Raw genomic sequence first — 19,336 nt, 5'->3', positions numbered from 1 at the left:
GTGTTGTAGGGGCGCATCGAGTACCTGGTGAAATGGAAAGGATGGGCCATCAAGTGAGTGCATCCCGCGGGGGAAGGGGCCCCGCCGCCCGCCCCCGCAGCCCTGAGGGGGGCCGCCCCCGGGGCTACGAGGATGGAGGGGGCGGGAGGGGGGGGCTGCTGTGTGCAGGGCTATGGAGGGGAGGGTTTGGGCGCTAACCCCTCCGCTTGTCTTTCCCCCGCTGCCCGCGCCCCCGGCAGGTACAGCACCTGGGAACCCGAGGAGAACATCCTGGACTCCCGCCTCATCGCCGCCTTCGAGCAGAAGTGAGTGCTTATCCCCCGCCCCGGGCTGGGGGGGCTGCACCAGGTTTGGCTTTGGGTGGGTGCGCGGGAAAGGGCATCCAGATTCCCTCCTATCCCGCCACCCCTCCTTTTTTTTTTTTTTTTAAAAAAAAACAAACAAACAAACTTGTATGCTGCTTTTTCTCTCTCTTTGGGAAAAGTTGTAACTTCTTGATAAATTTGACTCCCTAAAGGGAACGAGAGCGTGAGCTGTACGGGCCCAAGAAGAGAGGACCTAAGCCTAAAACTTTTCTCCTGAAGGTAACTCTTATTTAAATAACTTAGGCCTAGTTAAATGTCTCTCAAACCTCGCCAGTTCGTGCCCTTGGAAGGACTGGACTTTCAAGTGACTTGTGCCCGCCGCCTGGCCATGGGAACACGGAGACAACCCAACGGGAAAGCGGGTGGGGGGCAGGGACACAGAAGCGTGTGAGGGGAGAGCATGTGTGTGTGCGTGTGCGTGTGCGTGCGACGGGTGCCCCAGCAGGACGGTCGGAATGCGCGGATGTGCACGGTGAGGCTGCAATCTCTTTTCCAATATCCTCTCCCACTTTACGGCCTTCTGCTGCCGCAGTGGAGAGCTAGCCAGCCCCGCTCCCTCTTCCTTCAGCAGCCTCTTCCATCCAGCCCGTGCCCTGCAACTTAGCAGCGTGCTGAGCATTCGGGCAGCTGTGGCGGGAATCCTGCTGCCACTTGTGCTCCTCCGATCATGTTTCAGGATGTAGGTGCTCCACAAGAGTTTCATGAAAGGTTCATGTTTTGATCTGTAAACTGCAGGCTTGTTTTGCTGGCTTTTTAGGGGGGAGCAGGGGGGGAAGGAAGAGTGTTTCATCTCTGCGTAGGATAGCAGCTGAAGTTTCCAGTTCTCCTCTGATAGACCCGGCATCTCTGCATGAAGGTGTTCTTATAGAGGAAGGTAGTCCCTAACACAGCCTCCCCAATTTTTTACTTTCTTTTTTTAATCAAGAAATCTGGTAGTTGTTTGACTTCTATGTGACTTCTGTGGATTTCTTAGTGTACGGACAGAACTCCTTGCTTTGCTCCCCTCTTACCCATTTCCCTCTCCAACTATCTTGATCTCAGACTTCAAATGAATGTAGAAACACAACACACCTTTGTAGGATTAAGACAGTTGAGGGATTTCACAGCTTCCCTGGTTTTGATCCAGTATAAAGCCCTGGAACAGCCTTACCCTGTGGTAAGGCATCACTATCACCAAGTCATCCTATGGCTTTGGGCAAGTCATTTAGCCTTTGTGCATGTTTCCCCATCTGTGAAACAGGTTAATACTTTCCTTTGCCTGACAGCGGTAGGAGCTTTACTCAAGTCAGTGCAGCACTTTAACTGTATGAGCACTGGAAAGGGGTAGGGTGTCACCTCTCCTCTGCTTTAAGAGGACATACTGAAGCACGTGGAAGAAATGCGGGAACAGGCGTATTCTGATGCTTCCAGTAAAACCCAGGGGACTGTGGTAATCCTTGGAAAGTCCTGATGGAACTGTCCTTCTCCCTCCTTGCCTGTTTTTCTGCTAGTGATATTTTGTATCTGCAGACTGAGAACTACAAACACAACTGATACGTACGATCTCTTTATTCAGGGAAACTAGACTAGTTGGCTTTTCTCTTTCTGGCAGTCATGCATTAAATGAAACCCTTGTGTTTAGGTTTCCAACAATGCAGAGGAACGCTTAAAGGGAAACCACCAGCTTAAAATAGTTAGAGAACTATTTTCTATGAATTAAAAAAAAAACCTGGTATTTGTGACACCTGACATTGTTCAGAGCGGTAGAGAAGTGTTTATGCTATGCCTTTAATGTTACTGTGTGTAGTCAGTTTCTTTTCTTTTTGATTTTGAATGTGATACGGCGAAATCCACTGCCAATTTTCCCACTCATTTAAAAAAGCAAAACCAACCCCCAAACTCAAAAATAAAACCCACTCACAACTCCTCTTCTCCCCTTGCCCTTTAAAAGGCCCCTAAACTTGGAACCTGAATTATTCAACAGCATCCTTTGAATCACGTCCCTGACAGGTTTCCGTGGCACATCATCTTCCTTCTGCCAGCTTCTCAAATGCTGCTGCAAAACCTGTAGGTTTGCGGAGCTGGCTTGGTACTTTGTAGAAGATGGATCGCGATGGGGAGCGAGATGAGCTCTCCTGATGGCTGGTGCCACGATGTGGGAGAGGCTGGCAGGGCAGAGCACTGCCACTGCTGCTTGCTTTGCAGCTCTGGGAAGCAGAGCTGGTGAAACTGTTAGCGCTCCGGCTTGCCATTTTTCTGTGAGTTGGGATCCTACCCTAAAAATAACACCCCAGGCCAGGCAGCAAGAAGAAACCCTATCTCAGCTAGCCCTATCTGAACTTGTTTGAGCTCTGTTCAGGCAAACTTCTGCAATGCAACTGCAGCTAGAAACACGAGTGAGACCAGCAGGATAGTTTAGGTCGTAGGCATCTCTCGGCCAGTTCTTCTGACCTGCTGGAGATGGGGGTTTGACCTCTGCTAGCCCTGCAGCACTGGGGCCGCTGCGGGAGCAGGGGGATTCGGTTCTGCCTCACGCATCAATAACGATGTTTTCAGTTCTTTCAGATGTAGACTCTCTTGCCAGTGAGAATTTCAGAAGCAGGGGAAGAAATTTGACTCTTGCATCCCAGAGGGAGTCTTTGGAGTTGGCAGTTAGAACAATATTCTTTTTGATCTGTTAACTGAACAGATCGGGCCTGGATGCGATGATGTTTAAGCAGGAGTCTGGCCTAGGACTGCTTTGGTAGTTGTCTGCCCTCAGCTTGGTGGCTCGCTAGGATTTTTCATGTGTATCACTGCTTAAACTTAAGTTTCTGAGTCTCCAGTAAAGCATTGAAATAAGTGCCCTGATACGCTGCTCAGTCCCCTGGCTTGTGTGGGTGTTTCAGTTTGCAGTTGGGGCTAGGTTTATCCTGGGATTAGTTCTCAAAAGCTGCAGATAGGCACCCAGGGGGATTTGCAGAAAGCATTCCAGCAGGTTAGTGGCCCACGCCTTTGGAAAAGCTTTGAAAAGCTGCATCTTCGGCCACCTGCTGCCTTTGTAAGCCAGGCTCCTGTTGCTGAGAGCTCTCTAACACTTGCCCTTTCGATCAGACTGCAAAGGGAAATTATAGTCCAGGCTTTGAAATATCGCTGTCAAAGTGGCGGGTTTTGAAAGTGACCCCTGCAAACTCCCAACTGCAAAGTTTTGGGCAGGAAATAGGTCTTTATCCTCTTTACATACTAGGGGCAAACTTTCCCACAGCTGAGATCAAGCTTGGCGGGAGGTTGTAATTCTTGGGAGGCTGCTGGTATGCTGCAAGCTTTGTGCCGAGTGTATGGGAAGCAGAGCCCCTTGGTCTCAGATGGGTAGTGCTGTACGTAAGGCTCTTACCCTGCTACTTAGGTGTCTGGCAGAAGTCATCCTTGAGGACAGGCCCTTCAGCTGGAGGTCAGAGTGGAAGCTGGTGTGAGGTTTGAAAGAGACTGAATGCGAGCTATATTGATTTTCCTCTTTTTTCCCCTGCTTGGTTCGCTCTTATTATTTTGTTGTGTTTTTTTTTTCCTCAGCGCTCCGCTGAGAGGAATGCAAAACTCTCCAACTAATCTAATAAAGTCTAGCAAGTGCTATTAAGCGACAGAGCCAGATCTGCAAGCTCAGTGGGTGGCTAGCAAAGACCCCTAGTCCGGGTGGCTGTAAATACTAAGGTGAAAAGGCTGGAGAAGGTTAATGGAGAGGAAGAAGCAAAGGGAGAACAGAGTAAGGGAGAGCCTTAGTGGGAGAAGGGGGGGAAGAAGGGGCCGAGCAGCGTGATGTTCTGTCGCTTCGCCCTTCCTTGAACTCTAAAGTTGGAGTTGGGTTTCTTTTGATCTCCTCCCTGTTCGTAAATTATCCCCGAGCGGTTTGAAAACAGACCGTTCCCCTTTGTAGCATTTTGTTCCCCATCCAGTAGGGAAACTTTATTTTATGGCGGTGTTGCTTGGGAGAACTGTGCTATGAACTGGCTTGCTGTTGCCTTGTCACTTGGAAGACTGCGGAAGAAAGAGGGCGATAAAAAGGCAGAATGGCAGCCAGAAAGGGGAAAGAAGAGCTCTTGCGAATGCTGTTTGGAGCGAGGACTGTGGGAATGCAGGTGGAGAATAAAAGACAAAGCAGAACCAGTAATTTATGAGAGAGTAGCGCTGCTATGGTGCAGCAGCGCTACTGGAAATAACTTGATTTTGAAATAATTAACTAGAAATCTGTTGCCTTACAAGGTCTTTTTTGTCTTTTTTTTTTTTTTTTCCTTCCAAATTGCAGAGATTTTGATACAAATCAGGTAAGAGAGGCTTTTCTAAGCACGTGTCCATGTACGTGCCTGTGTGCCTCAGTGCGTTAAGGGAATGAATGAACAAATGCTTGCTGGGCCTCAAGGGACATTTATTCAGAAATAGTAGGGAACAGGGGAGATATACTAGTTCCCAGGGGCGATGAGGAAAAGCTGTACAAGCTAAATAAAGGTGATACATATCCCAAAAGGGAAGGGGGGGAGGGAAGCAAGCCTAGCAATTGCCTTGCTCTCGTGACGGAGCACTGCAGCAAGCCTCCAGAAGCTGCATCCTGATGTAGGCTGAGCTGTAAGCAGAGAGTGAATTACTTCACGTACATGCTGAGTACCTCTTCAGCGGTGAGCAAATCCTGCAGGCAAAACCAGCAAAACCCACTGAGATAGTTTCCATTTGGGAAACTTCTTTGAGTTAACTAGCAAACTGTGGTGACGCAGCCAAAAGGATTAAATGGGTTTGTTTTTCAAAGATCTCGTGCTTGCACAGCTCATCAGTGTGATCGAGTAATGGATCTGTAGCAGGGAGAAGTGCATTTCCAACAGATAAAACTGAATGCTGAGTCTTCTCCAAATCCAAGGTAGTAGGTTACTTAATGTAAAGTTGGAAGCAGGGGGGAGGAGAGCCCAGAAAATGTGCTGTCCTCTGCAGGGAAGAGACTTGAGTTTGTATAGTTGATGCCTGAATAAACCTGATCCTGTGGTAGGAATACTGAGCTTTGCAAGTGAGAGGGCTCTGGGGGCTGATCTTAGATAAAGCATCTGATAGTATTTTTCTTGAAACCTTACCTGGAAAAACAAGCTCAAGCTAAGCTGAATATTTGCATATTGTTCTTTGGAAACTCATGCTGGAGCTGGTCACTGGGGACGGCAGTGTGGCACCGGCAGGGGACTGTTGGGTCCCAGCTGACCCTGTCTCTTAGTAATCTGGCCAAAGGGGTTGATGGTGCATGCAATCTACCTGGAGAGTATTGAAACTGGAATTTAATAAATGCAGAGAGCTGAAACATGAGTTGAAAAAAGCTTCAGCCTTGAGGAAGTGCCTGGAAACACAGAACACGTAGGAAGTAAAGGAGACCTAGTAGTTCTGGCACACTGGAAAAGTCCTAGCCGTGGACCAGGGCTCTGTGCTAGCCACTGTGTCAGCACAAAAGCAAGACAGGCCTCTGTCAAAACAGGACAGGAGCTGATTAATGTGCACGGGCTGAGAAAGTAAAATCAGCAGGAGTGTGGAAACAGCCAGGCAGTGACCATCCCAGCATTATGGTTTTTCGTTTAATGTGGTTGATGGGAAGCTTTGCTGAGGAATTTTGTTGTGTATAAGGCAACTGTGGCTTGGGGGGAGATGTGGGGGGAGGCCTGCTTCTTTCTCACGAGGGTGATGGAAGGCAGTGCTGTGAGCAGGCAGCAATTAGACTCCGAGCAGAGGGGGCAGAACTCCTCACTCCAAGGCATGATTATAGGGTAGGGGAATTAATCTAGAAGACAAGCAGTGTTGTCAGCAGGAGAGGCCCTGAAGGATGCCTGTGTCTATCTGCTGAAGCTGCAGGTCAAGGATTTTTACCTGTGCATCTGTCTGTACCCTTTGCCTGGCTTCACTGTCCCATGTTTTGGAATGGGACACTAGGTTGCACTTTGCTCTCCGCTGAGCAGTGGCAAACTGGCAAGAAGCCCAAAGCATGAGGGCAGCAATGCTGGAAGGGCTGGCTGTGATGGGGAAGCCGGGGGGGAGAAAGAAAAAATAAAACTGTTAGTCCAGGCTGTGCTGATATGTAATATCAGAAAGCAAAACTGTAGCTTGTCCTGGTATCTGCCATCTGCTTCAGAGGGACCTGTGAAGACAAGGAGCAAGCACAGCCCTAGATGTGCATCTGCCTGTGCCTGTGACCTCCTGACAGGGTCTGCGGTGTCTCTTAAGCTGTAGATCGTTGGGATGGGAGGGGGACAGTTGATGTGTGGTGCAAGGAGTTCCTCTGGTGCTGCTGCTGTGCTCAAGCCTGTAGGGTGCTTGGGACAGGAACTGTCTATTAATTTTCTGAATAGTTTGGGACATAGAGTAATGCATGAGGCTGAGTAAAGAGAAACTAGATAGACACTGGGATGCTTCCTGCTACAGCAGGACGTGTTAGGGTTTGTCTGGGCTGGGGGTGCTCCCCTGTAGCTAGGTGAAACAGCCCTGTACAGCCCAGGGTGAATTTGGAGAGTGTCTGTGCCTGCCTTGGCAGTTGTGTCGTTCATCCCTGTTTCTTTGTCAGTCAGCTAATACAAAGTCTAAATAGAGTCCCAGGTGCAGATGAGCCTTCAGTCTGGGTTTTCACATGCAGCTGGGGAAGGAGGGCCTCATCTTTGTGGTTCTTTTAAAGCCAGAATGCAAGTAGTGCTGCATGGCATGATCCAGCATTAGCCAGGGAGGAGCAAAATGTCTTCGTGTCTCTGTTCTCTGCTCATTCAGGATCTTCTGCGGTTCCCATGGGGATCTCGGTGCGAGAAGACAGGCATTGGGTGACAACAGAGTTCTGGGGATGTGGGGCCAGGGCTTTTGAGCTTATTGTGCAAGAGCTGGCCTGGGCCCCTCGCTTAGGTCTGCTAGGTCCCTGCCTTTACACGCACATTTTTTTTCCCCAGGCGTTTCTGTGGTAGGAGGCAGAGCCTGCAGGGTGACAAAGGAGATGGTGTTGGAGTGCTTAAGCTCTTAGCTGGCAAGAAGCCATCCCGATCTTGGCGTGTGCTAGGGGGCAACGGGATGGAAAAGTTGGGGAGGAAAAGCAGCTGTCTTCGAGCAGTGCAGTTCTTGTTGTGCCCACGAGATGGGGGAAGCTGCTCACTGGATAGGCAATCGGAAGGGGGGGCTCGCCTGTCCCCTCCAGGCCTGGGGGACCTCTGCCTGTGACCACTTCTGAGAGGGAATAGGGAAGGGGGTTTGTTTGGGCAAGGGGTGGGGTGCAGGTGGGAAGCTGAGCTCTACAGGCAACTGTGCGCTGACAAGGGGTGATAAAAGAATATGCTGTGGGTTTCTATGACCACAGGGTCTTCAGGTCATACTGCCTCAGCTTACCAATGAAACTGTTCTTACTGCTGGCAGAAAAAGTTCCTGTCTCTGGTGCATGAACCAGGGCAGGCTTTGGCACTATCTCCAAGCGCCAGAAAACCTTAAAAGTCTTATTTACCTGCCCTGGCTCTTAGAGAGGGCTGGCACCAGGCAGTTGAAACTGTGCTGTTCCTGTTCTGTTTCATTAGTAAGTTTCAAACAAGTGTGTTGAAAAAGACATGGCAGTCTTCTTTGGAGATGCAGTTAAACTTGACTTGATTTCCAGCTGGCCTAGTCTCTGGCTTTAAACACTGGACCTTGCTCCCACAGCACAGTAAGAATAAACAACTTGCTTGTGGTCTCTATTAAGCTTCAGATCTCTGCATTTCTTGCTTTTAGCTAAGACAGCTCCATCAGATCACCCTCACCCACCTCCATCAGTGTTCCTCAAGACCCCCTTCTACCATACTTTCCAGAGCAGATGAGTCTGGTTGTGGGAACGGAAGGGCAACCTAGATGCATTACTCTTCCTTTTACTTTTGTCTGGCTCTCATTTCCTAGAGGACCAGATCCCCTGTCTTGGGACTACTACATAACTTTGGATGCTAACTCAATAATAACAGCCCCACTGCCTAGGAGGGCGCTCGGTTGGTTGGTTGACAGTGGAGGTTTGTGCTCGTTGGCTGATGGCAACTGAGACAGGGCCTTGGAAACCATTAACTCTAACCCTGAAACATGACTGGAGGGTGGCAGTTTCCTCCTGGGGGAAGCACATGTCATTAGGGGCAGTGCCTCAGGAGTAATTAGCTGCCCAAAAAGGATGTAGACAGTACGCCATGCTTGTAGGGGGACTGTGCCATAGCTATCAATAGTCCATAGATGTGTTTGTGTGCTTATCACTAATGTGGATATAAATGTGACACAGCATTGTCCTGGCACTTGTCCTGAGGTGAGCAATGCCAGATTTGAGGTTTGGCTGCACTTAGGCTGCCTCTCTGACCCTGTTTTTTTTTCTCTCCCCACCACCGCAGGCTCGGGCCCAAGCGGAGGCCCTCCACCTTGGGGATGTACACTTTTCTGTCAAGCCTGGTTCTAGCACCTCCTCTCCCAAACTCCACTCCAGCGCCGCGGTGCACCGGCTCAAGAAGGACATCCGGCGATGCCACCGCATGTCCCGGCGCCCCCTGCCTCGTCCAGACCCCCAGAATGGTGGAAGTGTGGGTGGTGGGGCTGGCATCCGTCCTCCCGTCTCGCCCTTCTCGGAGACCGTCCGCATCATCAACCGTAAGGTAAAACCCCGTGAGCCCAAGCGCAGCCGCATCATCCTCAACCTCAAAGTCATTGACAAAGGTGGGAAGCCAGCCAATGGGTCCGGGGGCCTGGCTCGGCCCAAGATCCCCTCCCGAAACCGCGTCATCGGAAAGAGCAAGAAGTTCAGCGAGAGCGTCCTCCGCACCCAGATCCGCCACATGAAGTTCGGCTCCTTTTCGCTCTACAATAAGCCGTCCACTGCACCTGCCCCCTCTCTGGAGGGCAAAGGGGAGGCTGAAGGCTCCCAGGCAGCCTCCTGTGGGCTCATTATGGGCTCCACACCTTATGATGCCCCCAGCTCCAGCTCCTCTGGCTGCCCGTCGCCAGCCCCCCACTCCTCATCTGACCCAGATGATTCCCCTCCGAAGCTGCTTCCTGAGACCCTCAGCCCAGCCATCCCCGACTGGCGCGAGTCAGAGGTCCTTGACCTCTCAATCCCACCCGAGTCGGCTGCCACCAGCAAGCGTTCTCCACCAGGAGGGTGCAGCGGGGGGCAGACGCCCTCCTTGTCCCTCTCTTCTTCTGACCCGGAGCAGGAAGCTGGCGACTGGCGTCCCGAGATGTCCCCTTGCTCTAATGTGGTGGTCACGGATGTCACCAGCAACCTCCTCACCGTCACCATCAAGGAGTTCTGCAACGCGGAAGATTTTGAGAAGGTGGCAGCGGGCAGCGGCGGTGGAGGCGGCAGCAAGTGAGCAGCCAGGTCCCCCCGCTCCAGGGGCATGGGGGGAGCTCTACCTGCGAGAAGTCGTGGTGCGAATGGCTGTCCTTAGTTCTCTCCTTCTCCCCTTGGCTGTCCCTCGGTCCTCACTGCCACCCTTCCTTCTCCTTTCCTCCTGCCCACTCCCTCTTGCCTGGAGGCTGGAGTGTGTCAGTGGGGGGGAGTGGGGGCACCCACTGTTCCTGGGTGTCGCTGCCGCTGGGAGGAGAGGCAGGGAGGGTCGTGGTGGGGCTTGGGGAGTGGTTGTTTGTCCTTGAATGTGGTGTTGTCCAACGGGCTGTGGAGCCTTTGGGGATGAGGGAATGGGTGAGCGTGTGTCAGTGTGCCTGTGGGGGTGATGGGGAAGGTGCTGTTCCCCTTCCTTCCCCTTCCATCTTTGACAAAAACTGAAGAGGAGCTCCAGACCCTTGAGGGGAGGATGTAAAAGGATTGGAGCCCGTGCCCACTCCCCCCAAGCCTTCTCCCACAATGTGCATGCAATCTCTTCCATTCCTATGTTTCCCCCTTGCCGTGACTCTGATCCTGCCATCCTTCCTGTTGTCGGCCTGTGGCCTGGATCTGTGGATATCTGTGCTGTCCTTGTGGCAGTGGCTGATCCAGATGCCCACAGAGCAAAGGGAAGAGGGGCAGGTGAAGCGTCATGCCTGGAAGGTGCTTGAGACAAAGCTGGGGTGGTTTGGGGGGTGCCCCATGCAGCTTACGCCCCATATCGGCTTCCCCTTTCCTTTGGCTATTGGTGCTACCTTGGCAGTTGTATGGGTTCTTTCAGGTGGCCTGGTCCCTCTCTTCTCCTGCCTCTTCCAACTTGCTCAGCTTTGCAGGGAGAAGGGAAGAAAAGGGGAGTCTGCTTCTGGCCCAGACCTTCCTCCTGGTGTTCATCACTTGCACTTGCCTGGGGGGGAGAGGGCATGAAATGCCCTTCCCCAGCCTTTCTGTGGTGGAAGTGGGAGTGGGCTGTGCATCCATCCTTCAGTTTGGGGGAAGATAACACCAGCAGCATCATGCTGCCTCAGCCGGATGAGGCTGATCTCCCACCTTGTGCGTAAGCTTCCCCCAACCCTTTTTGCTTCCCTCCGCTCCCTCGGAAGGAGGGAGGTGATGGATGCTAAGGCAGGTCGTTTGCTCTTCCTACATGCTTTTGCCTCTCCTGCTCTCCTTTGCCCATGGTGGAAGGCCTGGAAGAGGGTTCCCCTCTGTTATTTCAGCATCTGAAACAGCCCTTACAACTGTCAACCAAAGGTGCTAATAAGAAGTAACTGTCTCTCTCACATCGTATGCATGTGCGCTCGATCTCTTCCCCCAGAGCTCCTCTGAGCTGATCTAGAAATTCCTTCTCTTTGCCCCTAGCAAGTAGGAGCGAGCAAGACCACAGCTTGCTATTCTTTACCCACAGCTCCTTCTTTCCCTGACCACTCTTGTTCACGTCCAAAATAAGCTCTTTCTTTTGCTTGATGTTTCTGGCTTGCTCCATTTCTGTGTGGGTCCTAAGCTTCATGGGGAGATGCTGTTCCTTTGTTCTTCCTTCTCCCCCTACTCACACAGGACTCGGCCTGTAGGGGCAAGGAAAAGAGGTGCTGATCAAACTCTGTGAGGGCCTCACCCTCTCAGTCCTGTCTCTGGTATTCAGGACGGGGCAGAGGGGTGTTACTTCTACATAACATGCTGCAGAGGTGGAAAAGGGTGGAAAAAATTCCCTTCGCCAGGGCTCACCTACTTAGAAACCTGCCCTGGGTGGGTGAACGTGAGTGGAATTGGCCCCTCTGGTGCTTCCACATGAGGATGCTCAGGAGCTTCCAGCTCTGAGGAGTGCTCTCATGTGGAGTAGTGATTTTGTGGTTGCAGTGGTCTGAGAGTAGAAGGGAGGCAGTTTGTGGGAGAGAGGTAATATTTGTCTGCCCAAGGGGTGCCATTGGGGCGGTAGACCAGCTTCTGACCTTAATTAGGGCTTTTGTGCCCAGAGCTTGTCTCTTCCCCGCCTCCAGCGCCTGGGTTGGTGTAATAAAATCTTGCTGCTCTCCCCACAAGCCTTGCCTCGCAGCGGGTGGCGTTCAAAAGCCTTGGAGCGCAGTGAATTCACACCAGTTGCAGTCGGGTGTCTGCGCAGATGGTCTGAGGGGGATTCCAGGTGCTGTTAGCACCACCCTTTGCACACCTCTTTCTTTTTCTTTCCTTGGTTAAAGAGCTTAGTGGACTCTTTTTGGGATGTGGCTGCACTCACAGCTGAAGCTAGGGGCAGGGAGAAAGAGACTTCCCCGATCCATTCACCAAACTAAGGCTTCCTATAACTTGTTGGACTTGTGTGCGTGTCTGTATTAATACCTGCCTGTATTTTTTGTGTCTCTTTTTTTTTTTTTTCCCATCTTTCCTGTGCCTGGCACACCCGGGGATCCCTTATTTTAGCATAGCCTATCCATTTGACTGCAGCTTCAAAGATGAGCAGTTTGTAGGCATAGGGAAAAGCTCTTTCTTAGGGAAATAGCGAGGAGATTCTTCTCTTCCCTCCTCCCCCCCCCCCTTCTCAACAAGAACTATTCTGTGGCTGCAAGATAAGAGGAGCTTCTTTGTGGGGTGGATGCAAACTGGCCAGTCACCTTAGGTTGTTGAGTTACTGTTTGGTGTGTATGTGGTGATGTGTTTTGTTTTGTGGTATTGAGGTTCTGAAAAAAAAAAAAAAACTGAAGCGTTTAAGTGGGAGATAAAAGGGAACTTTAATAGGAAATTCTTGATGTGCTTTGGCCAAGATGTGTTGGCTTGGCAGAATTCTTTTCCCCAGTGTCTCTTGTATGGTGTTCTTTGGGGGCAGGGGACAGGAATTGTTTATTTGAAGGGGTTTTGCCTTTCTCCAGAGTGACAAGCAAGGGGACTGTCTGTGAAGAGCAAAACAGTGGGTCATTGTAGGGATACTCCGTGAGGACCTTCTTCCTGTGGTGAGGAGATAAGGGGACTTGTTGCCGCAGAGGAACTCATTCAGTAGATCCTCTTTGTGGAGGAAGCAAGGAGTATGATCCGGCTTGCAGACACAGCTCGACTGCTTGTGTGACAAATCTCTCCCTGGGTGGGTCACCAGGTGGGAACCAAACCCTGAACCTCTGGATCCGAAATGAGGATCCCGTGCTGTTTTGAGTTAGAGGTTTGCTAACTTGAATGCAGCAGAAGCCTCAAGTTCCCTCAGGTGGATGGGCCACTTGAGGCTGACTAACCTACCTTCGTATTCACGTGGGTTACACTCCTCCTGAATTTTTGCCCTTGCTCCTTAATGGAGACGGGAAAGAAGATCCCTCCATGTCCTTTAAAAAGGGCATGAGATTGAGGGAGGAGTTTATTTGAAAGTATCCCCTTCCCTTCCCCGTAACTCCTAGAAAAAAGAAAAACAACAGGGAAATATTCTCTGTGTCTGTGCCATGTTTGTTCTCTTGTCGTCGTGTTTTTAGAGGAGATTTTATGATGGAGTGGAAAAAGTGAAATGATTAGTTTTGCATAAAAAACAGAAAAGTTTAAAAAAAATTTCTACAGGGAGAGAGCGAGAGAGAGAGAGAGAGAGAGTTTAAAAATGAATAATAAATGCAGTGATTGCACAAACTGTAGTGGTATTAGATGGTCCTTAGAGAAAAGAGTATTTTGTAGTATCGAAGCATGTGTGTCTGGGATGGTGTTTGGCTTGCTTGAACTGGAGGGAAAGGCATTCTGGGACTGAGCAGCGATCTCTGAGCTGAAAAGGCAAGTTGCGTGTTGGAGGAACCCTGTCTACAAACCCTTCCCGTCCTTGCCTCCCAAGTGTTGGAGTGAGTTCCCTTCCCTCCCATACCTCTCCTGTGAGCTAAGGTGGAGTCTCCAAGTGGTTTTCCGGCCGAGCGGCCCTCAGAAATGGCCGGTCACGTTCTGCCAGAGCGTGGATCGGGCCACCAACATGGAAACAGTTGACTTTCTTTGCATGCACAGCAAGCTGCTAAGATTTGGGGTTGGCATGTACCTTTCCTGCCAAGTCACTGTCTCTTCTCTTTTCCCTCCCCCCATATCCAAGCAGGATTAAACACAGTGGGCTTTTATCCCAGGAAGCAGATACACCTCCCCTCCTTAGGGTCTCTTAGCTTCTTCCAGCGTCAGGTGGGGAGTGGCGTTTTTCCATGTAGGATTCACCACATCAGGACAGAGAACCAAGTCCCATCTGTCTGTAGTCCGGCATCCCATCTCCCGACAGCGGCCGGACTTTCAGAGACAGATGAGAGAGCTGCCTTGTGTGCTCTGAAGTTGGTGCTGAGTGAGGCGTACCCTCTTCTTGAGGCCAGCAAATGCTGGAGGTTTTGGGGTGAGGAGAGGAGCACCCTGATGGGACTCTGCTGGAGTAGGGCTGCCGCCTTCCGCTCCGGCTTCCTGCGGGGTGGCGGGGAAGAGTTGCCCGAACCTTTCTTCAAAGTGAGGAGGCAGCTTTTTGCGTGCTGGTTTCCCCATCCGAGATGTCTGTGCTTGGGCGTTCATCTGGTGCGTGGGAGTGACTGCGGGGAAGAGGGGAAGCCACCAGATGTTGGTGTCTGAACGGAAGGTGGCAGGCAGGGGACGCTAGGACAGCTTTTCTTGTCTGGACTTCTCTGGTGCCCTTGGCTTTGCAGCGGCAGGTGACGGATGTCTCGATGCCTCCCGTAGCCCTGGGCTGCTCTTGGGAACTTCTTTTCCTCTCTGCCCACTGAGCTCTGTCAGTGCTTCCCACGGCCTTCAGCTTGGAGCGGCAGCCTCCTGTCTCCTGCTCTCCTTTCTCCTCGCTGAGCAGAGCGGGACTGGGGAGGCGTGAAGCTAAATGAGATGCAAGCTCCTTTTTGGGATGGAAAACAGAAACAGTGTGGCGAGCAGGCCCAGCTGTGGTGAGCCACTGCTTAATTTCTGTTTTCAAAAGAGAAAGGGAGCATTTCTCTGCTTCTCCTCCTTACCGAAGTTCCCAGGGAGATTTTATGAAATAATAATTAAAAAAAAAAAACAAAAACAAACAACCACAATCCTGCTTTTTACCAGGTAGGAGCTGTCTCTGAGCTGAGTCTTCCTAGGGATTTCACTCCCTTTCCCAGCCCCTCTTTGTAGAGGAGGTTTTAGCAGCTCCCGGCGTTTGGAGATGATCACCTTCCTGGGGACCTCCTGGCAGAAAGAGGTTGCCATGCTCAAGGATGGTGGCCCGAGTCCTCCACTCTCTGCCCGCCCCAGATCATGGCATTAGTGGGGCTGCTCAGGAGCAAGTCCTTCTTCCCAGGGAGGTGTAACAAACCTGGAGTGCGTGTCTGGCTAAGTGCTTATTTTTCCCTTCGCCTCCTTCCCCACCTTCCGAAACAAGACCTTTTCCTCCTTGCCTGGCGCATCCTTTTACTCCAATGTTGCTTGCTTTTGCTGCATTTTTCAATCGCCCAATAATCGTGCAAGAGCTGGGATCTTATTTACTTTTTTATATATAAATATATAAATATAAAAGAAACCCTCTCCCCTCATTCCCCCCTGTCTCGCCCACCACCCCGCACGCAGCCTTCCCCATCTCTGCTCTGAAGGCAGCGTGCTGTAGAGGGTTGATTTTGGGGCCGGGGATTTGGTGCCTCCTGGGGTTCTGTTCCTTCTTGGTTTGCCGTGGCCTTTCTTGCCAGCTGTGTCACTGCCCTGTGCCTCGGTCTCCCTCCTGCGAAGGGGGCGGTGGGTGAAGGGGACCATCCTGCTGAGGGTGCTGGCAGCCCGACTCCCGCGGCGTTTGCACAGAGCCAGAGGAGTGCCGAGTGTTGCTTCAGAAATCCCCTTTCTCCCTGTCCGTGCTTCCTTTCCTAGGTAACTCCAGCAAGTATCTTCATTTCATCCAAGCTTTGGGGTTGAGCAAATAAGTGGCTTTATTTTTTTTTATTTTTTTCTTCTTCTTACTTCTGTTTTTTACGTCCCTCCCCAGAGCACAATGTGTACGGTTTCTTTTTGGGAGTGTAGATGGGAGGAGATGTTGGAGTCTATCTCCATCCTCACCTTTTCCGTTCCGTCCTCTACTTCTCTGCCCTTTCCATGTTGCCTCGTGTCAGACTGACGTGGCCAGTGGGGTTTGCACCCTTGTCTATGAAGGGCCAACAGCCTTGACACCAGCAGCTTCACCTGTGTTCTGCGTGGTGCATCGGAGCTGCCCTGTGTCCCAACTGCCTCCCTTGTCAGGAAGTCACAGGGCCCCCGAGTTCTTCTTTCTCTCTTTAAATTTCTCCTTTTGGGAGTGAAGGGAGCTGTAGCCAATTTGCCCTTCCTGTGGCAGTGGGCTGCCTCTGCCAGGTCTTCTCTCCCTCCCAGCTTCTGTGTGGTGAGAAACAAAAAGGCTCCAGGACTGTCTGAAAGCACGGTCCTTGGGGCGAGAGTCCCTCCACCTCAGGTGAGCGCTGAGGGTGGAGGAGTGGGGCTGCCCTCTGCACTTCTGGGGTGTGAGAGGAGCAGGGATGTGGGCAGTAAGGTGACAGAAGAGCAGCTGGATGAAGTCATGGTGATGCCAGCTTCAGCAGTGGCTCAGAAGATGTATCTGGTGGGAGGGAAGGGGCACGGTGAGGACAAGGAGCTGAAGTGTTAATTCCCGTTGCAGGGCCCCGGTTCTTGACTTCGTTCCTCCTTCAGCTGAGCACTTAGAGCTTGCACTAAACCGCAGGAGCATGGCTGGGTGCATCAAAGCACTTCATGGGGCTTCAGGGCCTCGTAGGACTAATGGGGCCCTCACGTGCTCCTGAGTAGCCCCCCTGGCTGCTGCGCCCTGCTCTCTGGGGGTGCTGAGGGTTCCCTCCTGGGCAGAGCAGCAGGTAGGTGCTCTTTGGCAGGTAGGTTGCTCTTCAGCTCTCCTGGAGGGAGCCTGCTGCTTCCAGCCCCCCTGGCTGCAAAGGGGGACATGTTCTTAGGTCAAGTTCTCAAACAGAACAAAAAACAAAATAATAATTCATTGTGATGGCTTTTTTTTTTTTTTTTTTTTTTTTTTTTAGAAAAAAGTTGTCGTGCCCGCACCTTCCCCAAGCTGATCAGCTTGGTGTGCTCTCCTCCCCTCCTCTTCTGCTCTCCCCTGCCATTAAGCCTTGTACGCTCCTTAAAAATAGAGGACTCTCCCTCTTTTGGGATAATTTTTTTTTTTTTCCCCCCGTTTGTTTGCTTTTTGAATAGAAAGTTGTCCAGTGGTGGTGGTGGTGGAGGACAGGGGCCTGCCTCATCTGTTCCTTCCTTTCACCTTCCCCAGTGCCAAGCTTAGGCTCAAATCCTGCAGATTCCTGCAAATACTGACCTTTGGGCGGGCGAGTTGCCCCACTGAGCTCTGTGGTACTTGGGTGCTTCAGATTCTGCCTGCGCTTGAGTTTTGGCAGCACCAGAGCCTTATCCTTTCTCTTAGAGAAGGTCACACCTAACTCCTAGAGTGCTGGTGGCTCTGGTGCAACCCATCTGTCTCTCTGTTTTCCCTCACTTGGCATACAGAGTGAAGGTGGTAATTATTATTTTTTTTTTTAATTTAAAATAAACCTAAATATGTATCTTGTAATTTTTTTATTTTGAAAAAAAAATGCATTTAAGGATTGTGCACGGATGAATTGTATATCTATATATTTTTTTTTGTCTTGCAGTTTTCATTTTAAATATAGTGTTTGTTCAGTTTTGTTTTGGTTTTTGTTTGTTTGTTTTGGTTTTTTTTTTTTTTTAAATCCAGTTCCCAGCTGGCTAAACTCTGTCTAGAGCGGATGGGTGGGAGGTGTGGCCACTGGAGGGGTGATTGAATCACCCCTTCCCCTGGCGCTTCCCACAAGAAAATGGTTTGCTCCAGGTTTTGGGGGTGGGGGTTGTGCTAATTACTCTTGTATTCTTGTACATTTTGTTCTTTCTGCTGCTCTTGAATATTGTATCGATGCCAGAAATGGGGAGTTAAAAATTAAAAAAAAAAAAATTAACCCCAATAAATTGTTACATTCCAAAACTGTGTTGTCTTCTCTTCCTTTGGTGGACTGTGACCTGCTCTGGGTGTAATCTAAGGAGCTGGTAGTGGGGATCAGGTCTGTAGTCAAACGCAACCACACTTCGTACCTTCTCATCCACCCTGGGCTGGTTCTGGTTTGGGTCTTCAGACCTTTTTGGACATGTAGAAGCTCCAACAGTGGACAAGGGAGGCTCCTCCTGTAAGGCTGAGGAAAGGAGGGGCACTTTGGGAAGACCAAACTGTAGCAAGCAGAACCTGAACATGTTCCTCCAAAGTGCTCTGAAGAACCTCCCCTGGGTTTCCCACATCCTTTTCATTTAAAAATGAAATTAGATCCAAGCTCAACCTCGCACTTGGTGGCTGAAAGGTGCTTTAGGCTTTTCCCAACTCCGAAACATGTGCCTTAAGTGCACTTTACAACATGCTAATCTAAGAAATATGGTGGAAAATGTCTCTTAATGGGTGTAATCAAAGCCCCAAATTCACTGCATTAGTCTCTAGCCCATAAAAAGATATGAAAAGGTTACAGGAAAATGTCAGGTGGGGAAAGTGGGTGGATTTTGGGCACCAGCTCTTCAGGTGGACAGGGGAGAAGAGTGGGAAGTCAGGGCTTGGTAGTGGTTGGACACAGCTGTGGGGTGTCACCTCAGGGCTGCCCTTCAGCATGGTGACCTTGGTCTTTCCCGAAGGAAGAAAGGTTGGGCTGAGCTGGGGGTTCCTGGAGGAGTCGCTGCTGCCTTAGCTGAGGCTGCAGGTGCCTTGAGATGCCTCTCCAGCCTCTGAGGCCAGGAAAGTCACGGGAGAGCCCTCTCCAGCAGTGACGTGTCTTGGCTGGCCGGCAGCAGGGAATGCTGCCCACCCGAGCTGAGCACGGCCAAGGTGATGGTGCTATTTGTGTCGTGCCGTCAGGCTCACCTTGCCACCGCTGCCTGCCAGAGCGCCTGTGGGAACAGTGCTCTCTCCCTCACCCTGATTTCCCTCAGAGGCAAGTGGATCTGAGTATGGCAAACGAAGCCACCTCTGACCCATGCTCTCTGGAGCTGGGGGGAGGTTGGAGAGGTAGATACCAGCCTTGACCCGACACAGCCAACAAGGTCCTGTGTGAGTGTGTGGTGCAGGCAGAGCCTGGAACCAGGCAAGGTGATGCAGGCAACATCCGTGGGGATGTGAGACCTGGAAATGAAAGAAGCCAGGATTTCCACTCTACATGGAGATCCCCAAGCGGGATGGACTGTAGAGTCCTGGTCTAAGGAGAAGGTGGAGCTCTGTCTGTGGTGTGGCAGCTGTGGAGGAGCCTGGGTGTGCCCCTGAGCTGGGTGATAGCACTGGGGGGCAGAAATGTCCCCTAAGAAAGGGTTCTCCCCTTTCCTCACCCCTACCACCCTCCTGGCCTGAGCATCACAAACAGACTGGGGCTTTCCCTGGCCAGCAAGGGTCTGCCTCGTTCCCACAGGAGGGTTGGGTAGGGGGGCAGCAGATCTGCCCAGCTCGGAGAAGGAGATCTCCTTCCCCTGATGCCAGTAGCCCATCCCAAATGTCTCCCTTGCCTGGGGGGCCATGGCAGGGTGGCCCCTTGACCCACCTTGCCATGCCTGCAGCCACCCTTTGGGAATAGCTGCCAGCCTGAGACACCCTTCGGGCATTAATTAGATAGAAGAAAATCCCTTAATCACTTGCTCCCGGTCCCTCTGGGCTGAA

General features: G+C 51.2%; 1 protein-coding gene across 1 annotated transcript in view; it reads left to right on the top strand.

Annotated features, from left to right (window-relative positions):
* CBX6 (chromobox 6) overlaps positions 1-17,638 on the top strand; it is a 20,648-nt gene extending 3,010 nt beyond the window's left edge. The window contains exons 2-5 of the mRNA XM_014963283.1: positions 10-53; positions 240-305; positions 518-584; positions 8,705-17,638. Coding sequence (XP_014818769.1) covers positions 10-53; positions 240-305; positions 518-584; positions 8,705-9,679 — 1,152 coding nt within the window. The 3' untranslated portion in view covers positions 9,680-17,638. The remainder of the gene's footprint in view (positions 1-9; positions 54-239; positions 306-517; positions 585-8,704) is intronic.
* The last annotated feature ends 1,698 nt before the right edge of the window (positions 17,639-19,336 follow it).

The sequence above is a fragment of the Calidris pugnax genome, unplaced genomic scaffold, assembly GCF_001431845.1.
Source record: "Calidris pugnax isolate Ruff unplaced genomic scaffold, ASM143184v1 scaffold44, whole genome shotgun sequence".
Taxonomy (NCBI): domain Eukaryota; kingdom Metazoa; phylum Chordata; class Aves; order Charadriiformes; family Scolopacidae; genus Calidris; species Calidris pugnax.
Note: the sequence above shows the minus strand (reverse complement) of the source record. Positions and strands in the feature narration are given on the sequence as shown.